At 48.0% G+C, this 6,237-nt stretch overlaps 1 protein-coding gene across 1 annotated transcript in view; it reads left to right on the top strand.

The window, feature by feature from the left end:
* Positions 1-808: 808 nt before the first annotated feature.
* The window catches only part of ETS1 (ETS proto-oncogene 1, transcription factor), a 21,059-nt gene continuing 15,630 nt past the window's right edge, over positions 809-6,237 (top strand). The window contains 5 exon segments of the mRNA XM_035897461.1: positions 809-926; positions 1,567-1,767; positions 5,121-5,198; positions 6,136-6,234; position 6,237. The exon segment at position 6,237 is cut by the window's right edge and continues 140 nt beyond it. Of these exon segments, the coding sequence (XP_035753354.1) occupies positions 809-926; positions 1,567-1,767; positions 5,121-5,198; positions 6,136-6,234; position 6,237 (497 nt within the window).

The following is a 6,237-nucleotide window of genomic DNA, read 5'->3' as shown; positions in this document are numbered from 1 at the left end:
AAAAAAAAAGAAAGGAAGAGCTTTGCTTTTCATCAGGACTTACTCCAAGGCTCGGCTCTTGGCTTGGCCCCGCGCTCTCCCATGGGGGCGGCTGAGCATTGTTCAGTGACTCACCCCAAATCGCGTCGCTCCGTGCTATGGGCTGCACATGATGTAACTCTGTGCTAACATGGGATTTTCCAGCTCTTTGTTTTCCCTCCCTCCTCAAATGGGTTTTCTGCCGGTTCTTCATCCTGCCTCAGCCTACTGTCAACTTACTTTTTCCAGGATTGCCCGTGATTCTTCAAAATTATTTTTTTCCCCTTTTCTTTTGACCGGAATGCCCGGAGATGGAGCAGTAATTCAGAGATGATTTTCTCCCTGCTTTCTTGTTCACTCTGGTGTGGGACTCTCTACCTTCACTGGTGTCTGGAGCCGCTCAGCATCTCCCAGGCTCCAGGTGCCACCAAGCCCAGCAGGCTGATGTCTGTAAAAGTCTTTGCTATTACCATCAGATTTCCAGCAGCGCATTCGTAGTTGGCTTGTCAGGAGACCACGTGCACCACGTTACCTAGCTTACCGGACACGTCTTTTTTATGCCCTTCAATTACAGGCTTATTATAAGCACAAGATTCTTTTTCTTGTATTTGAGAAGCCTGCTCATGGACTTGCAGGGTTTAGGTGTAGGGCTGGATGGTCTGGGTGTGAAAATTTCAGAAGAAAAAAAGATTTCCCTCTTATTCTGACAGTTCAATAGCCAGCACAACTCCTGCCATCTTTCCCAGTCCCACGTCCTTATGGCCATTTTTCTCTCCTTCTTCTTTCAGATATGGAATGTGCGGATGTGCCTTTATTAACTCCCAGCAGCAAAGAAATGATGTCTCAGGCATTGAAAGCCACCTTCAGCGGCTTCGCAAAAGAGCAACAGCGGCTGGGAATCCCCAAAGGTAAGCGATGGCTTCCAGCGAGCAGCCGTGGCAGACCCAGAGAACGTGTCCTCCTGCCAGGTTGCTCTTCTCCATCTGCCATCTCTTTTGTTGATTCTCTTCAGGTAGTATTGCCTTGTTTCTTGGCAGCTTCAGCTGGAAAAACTTGGACATACAGGCAAAACCACTTGCAAATGACACCTGTTGACAGATGGTGCCTGTCTGTCCTGCTGACCTCTGCTGCGTGACTGCTCTTGCAGCTTTGGGGACCTGCTTCTTTGGAGGCAGCTCCAGGGCTTCCATTTGCAAGTCATCTCCACTATATGGAGAAGCAGCGGGGAGCCTTTACGCGAGGCTGATGACAGGAGAAACCATGCAAAATGGAGAAATGGGTGGGAGAGGGGGTCAGAGAACTGGTGGGATTTTTAAAAGCCTCAAACAAATCCAAAGCTCGTTCCTTGTGTGAAATAGGGCTGATCCAAACTGTATTACGGTGTTCCCCCACCACGTTTTACCCTTACGCCAATGGACTGACTATGGGATTAAGCTCTTCAGGTGCTTATCTACTGGGACAGCTGTAGCGCTGTTTGTGTCCTGTTTTCCTGGGGAAATGGTTTGTGGCTGCACATTAATGGATCTCTTCTACAACCCCTTGTTGCAGATCCCCAGCAGTGGACGGAGACGCACGTGCGGGACTGGGTGATGTGGGCAGTGAATGAGTTTAGCCTGAAGGGAGTGGATTTCCAGAAGTTTTGCATGAACGGAGCTGCCCTCTGTGCCCTGGGCAAGGAGTGCTTCCTGGAGCTAGCACCTGACTTTGTGGGAGATATCCTTTGGGAACATCTGGAGATCTTGCAGAAAGGTGAGTCCTGGAGTCTCCAGGGTGAATGGCTCACACCGTCCTGGCTAGCCTGATTTTGGGCCTTTCCAAAGACCTTGGCTCGCAGTCTGGCTGTGCAATGAGGTGTTTAATCCCAGCTTTCAAAGCCCAACTTTCCAGTAGGATTTCAAACGGGCATCCCAACCGGTAGTGGGCAATGCAAATCCTGGCACTGCTTGAAAGAGGAAGGGTGTTTGCGTCGGCCACTTGGCAGGAATCCGCAGCGGGCAGGGACGCTCTGCCTGCCTGGAAACGACGGTGGGATTTTCCAAAGCATTCTTCCTCAGCTTATTCAGCTCCTGTTGTGAATTTTCCTACTTCCTCTGGTGGAACTGGGTACAACAATACCACCCAAATCCCACCCTAATTTCCCAGTTGTGAATGGAAGCTTTGTTTCGTGTCCCAAAAGGTGTAATGGCATTTTGTTGAGTGACTGTCCCCCTCCCCACCACAGGAGAAGCCATCTCTGCCAGTCCCCTGTGTGACAGCATTTAAGGGCATTAATTCATTGACTGGGGGGACACACATTGATTTTGGGGGTCAATTTTCATAGCGTCTGGATGCCCAAGCAGCGCTTAACCCAGAATGGTTTTGAAAGAGCAGGTGAAGACCTTAACACCTTTAACCGAGCCGTGAGCAGGAGCAGCAGCAAATCTGGGCTCTCTCTCTAGCTCCTTTTTCTGCAGAGCCATTTGCTTTCCTGGAATACCCCTCGCGCTGTCATACTGACCCTGCGTGCTTGTCAGCGGGCTTGTACCGGTGGCAGGAAGGGGAGGGGGAGCGAAGTTATGCCTTCCAGGAAACCATTGACAAATGGATGCTAATTGCTGATTACTAATTTTACTGCTACCTGTGGTTTGCAAAAGGTAAACACAGCTCTTCCCAGGGCCTGTGTAGGCCAGGCTGTTTTTCTGCTCTTTGACTCTATATCTGTTCTCCTCGTTTTGCATAATTTTTATTGACTGCTTATATCAACAGCAAGCAGTTTAACCAAACAAAGCAAAACGTTGCGGTCAGTCCAAAACATTGCAGTCAGTCCAATTTCTCCTTGCTATAAGCCATCACTTGTAACACAGCTCTGCCTTCTCGCAACCCTTCTTCATTTGTTTGGGCAACTGGAGAGGGGTGCCATGTGCTGCAGGTACCGACCGAAGCATCAGAGCTGGGTTTGCAGCTCCTTCCTGCAGATTCCCCAAGGTGTGGAGATGAACTTGGTGCTGTAGTTTCACAGTAAAGTAAGGCTCGTGAGTCCATTGACACACACATGGGTGTTGAGATGCTGCAGTCACGAGGATGCAAAAGATCTGAGACACAGAGGAGCTTTTACAAAGAAGCTGGAAATCTTTGTGCCTGTTGCAGCTTTTCTTCTGAAAGAATGAAAAAGAATAAAGCTGAATTTCTGTCTCAACACTGTTGGCGTGGCCCTGGGAACCAAGAAATCTCCGTTCTATGTTCCGTTTTACTTTGCCACTTCTTGCATAAGCTATCTGAGCCTTAGCTGCTACAGTGGCTTCTGAACACATTTCCCAGAAGGGCAATATCTGTGAAGTATCTGGAGAGTAACTAAGAAGAGCTTCCAAGAAATAACCAGTCTCACCCCAAGGACTAATTTATATTCTCTGTAAGTCATGGGACTTGTCTTACTGGTAGTACGTCTCCAAACCCCTGACGAGATCTGGGTTCTGTTGTGCTGGTGCTGTACAAACACAACGTGCAAAATTCTCCCTGTTGCATCTCTCGCCACCCAAGAGGAGATGGTTGTCTCCACTCCGCAGCTGTGGATGTGAAGCGCGAAGAGATCCAGGTTTCCCCAGGCTCACCCATGGAGTCAGGGCCCAACTTGCCAGTCCCCGTCTCTTCCATCTTCCCCAGCCACCCACCATCATCACTTGGGGGTGGTGGTTAGCCCCAAAATGTTTGGCTTTACCTATAGTGGTGTGACCGCTGGCCTGGGGTCGTGCTGGGACAGGCTGTGACCTTGCTGTCCCCTAACATGCCTCCCTTGCTCTCCGAGAGTGACTCATGTACCACAGGCTGCTCAGGGTTTAAAAACGGCAGCAGATGGGCGACTTTTCCCTGCATGGATTTGGGTATTTTCAGGCATATTTTTCCAAATTTCTTCCTAAAATAACCTCTTCAGTTACCAGCAGTCAGCAGTGCCCTCCACTTGACTGTAAGCATAGCTGAAGGTTGCTCTCTTTCTCTGTGGTCACCCACCCTGCCCCTTGGCAGACACCGTGGGGAGAGAAAAAGAGCGTTTCTCATTAGGTCTCTGTTTGCTCAAAACCTCCTTTTGTTAGAGAATATTTTCCACCCTGCAATCCTCAGGAGAGAGGGCCAAAATTAGGCTCCTTGCAAGCGAGCGTGCGTTATCTTCGGTTTGCTTCTCTTTAGCCTCAGCAGAAATAAACATAACCCGGAGTTGTCTGTGTGTTTTTTATTTTGGTTACCCTCTGCAAAGAAAATAAAATCTCCCATGCCGGTATCTCTGCCCACATGCCGTGCTGGAATGAGTAAGGTGTTAATGGAAAAAACGGTCAGGGTAGGAGCAATGTGGCTTTTACAGGGGAAATCAAATTCAGCACCAAGCCCAGGGGTACCAAAGCGCTCAGAAAAAGCGATGGAAAGCAGAGAATCTATGCTTTGACATGATACATACTCTTTCTCAGTGAATTGCACCTATAGAAAGGCTAAAATTTTGCGTGCTGCCCATATAGACACCATGGAGTCTGTACCAGGAGTGGGGTGACAGTGAGACAGAGCTTTTCTGAGCATGGGATGCTCTGCCTGCATCAGGTGTAGGGTAAAAGGTGCTGTGTAGGCTGGGAATTAGCATTAATTTGGGGTTGGAGGAGCTGGTTTTGGTATGCATTACCCACTGACTTGCACACACCTACGGCTGGTCTAAAAATAGCTTTTTCAGGAAAACAGCTGTCCTTGTATGGTGGGGGTTTTGCACGAGCTTGTACGTGTAAGTGTGATAAGCAATCCTCAAGAGAATGAAAGACGACAAAAAATTAAGGCAAGCAAGGAAATTATGCAATTAGTATTTCAGAGCCACCTGGAGCCTCTGATTGAGAAAGTTGTTGCTGTTTTGTTTGGTTTGGTTTAAATTTGGGCACGCCTGCAGCAAGCATTCCCAAAGGAACCCAAATGCATCAAGCACTTGTTTTGGTGGGATTTCAGCTCCTAACTCATTTCTATTCCTTTGAACATCCCAGTTTAACCCAGAGAGGAGCATTTTAGGAAGTTCAGACCTCTCTGTATTACAGCAAGTCTTGCGAAGCACGATCTGCCTAGGGCCATGTGACATTTCCTTCCTTTTCTCTTTGCAGAAGAGGTAAAACCCTACCCAGCAAATGGAGTGAATACAACATATCCAGAATCCCGCTATACTTCAGACTACTTAATTAGTAAGTCTCAATTATCAGTATCATTCTGGTGCTTCCAGGCGTGAAAGTGAAACCTCTATTAGAGGTTTGTCTGCATCACACGAGGACTGCACCATGCAGTTGTTGCTCTGTCATGGCAGAGCATGCAAAGTGTGTAATTTTGCCTTTTCTGGTGTTTTAGGTTCATTTAGAAGCCGTCTTTATTTTTTGGGGACTGCCTTGACATGCCATAATCTGACTTTGCAACCACCGTTTGAAGCTGTAGCTCAGTAGACCTGAAAAGCGACCTCATCATCCCAGAACCTTAGGAATTTTAAAAAACATATTAAAAGGGGGGTGGGGGGGGGGAGGGGGAAGAAAGCTTAATTCTGAACTGCTAGGTAGGAGCCTAGCAAGGAGAGAGATGAGTCGTCCATCTAGACTCTCGCCCTTCCCATTGCCATTGGTTTGGAGATGTTCTTTAAGGGCATTTGAAATCTGTGATCTATTTCATGAACCAGCAAAAAACCCAACTCACCTGAATTGGGATTGCAGGCTCTGGCCAGTGAGGAGAGGCGACCATGGAAGTGACTCTCATCTATTACAATCACCGATGAAACTTGTTTGCCCTGTATCTCCTTTGCTGAGCCTACACTCTTCATGGTTTTCCAACCTTTTCCCACTAGCAGCTTGCTTGAGAGGAGTTTGGCGTAATGCACGTTTATGGTGGTTGAACATGTCTTATTTTTTTTAAATGCTGCAATTATAAGACACAATCTCTCTGTAGCTTTTAGAAACCTTACTCAAAATTAGTGCCTAATTTTTCCAGGTATTTTCTATCCGAAGACAGTCTCCTCTTGCACTGCAGACCTCAAATCTCACTGTGCTGTGGGAGAGTGAAGGGGGAGAGAGCAACGCTCTGGTTTCTTTGAACTGCTTGTGTTTGGGTTGCTTTCTGACGCTCCGGTTCTGCCGGCAGGTTATGGCATCGAGCATGCACAGTGTGTGCCTCCCTCTGAGTTCTCTGAGCCCAGCTTCATCACGGAGTCCTACCAGACCCTCCATCCCATCAGCTCGGAAG

This window comes from Egretta garzetta, unplaced genomic scaffold, assembly GCF_000687185.1.
Source record: "Egretta garzetta isolate BGI_Z169 unplaced genomic scaffold, ASM68718v1 scaffold207, whole genome shotgun sequence".
Classification (NCBI taxonomy): domain Eukaryota; kingdom Metazoa; phylum Chordata; class Aves; order Pelecaniformes; family Ardeidae; genus Egretta; species Egretta garzetta.
This window is presented reverse-complemented; position numbering and strand designations above follow the sequence as displayed.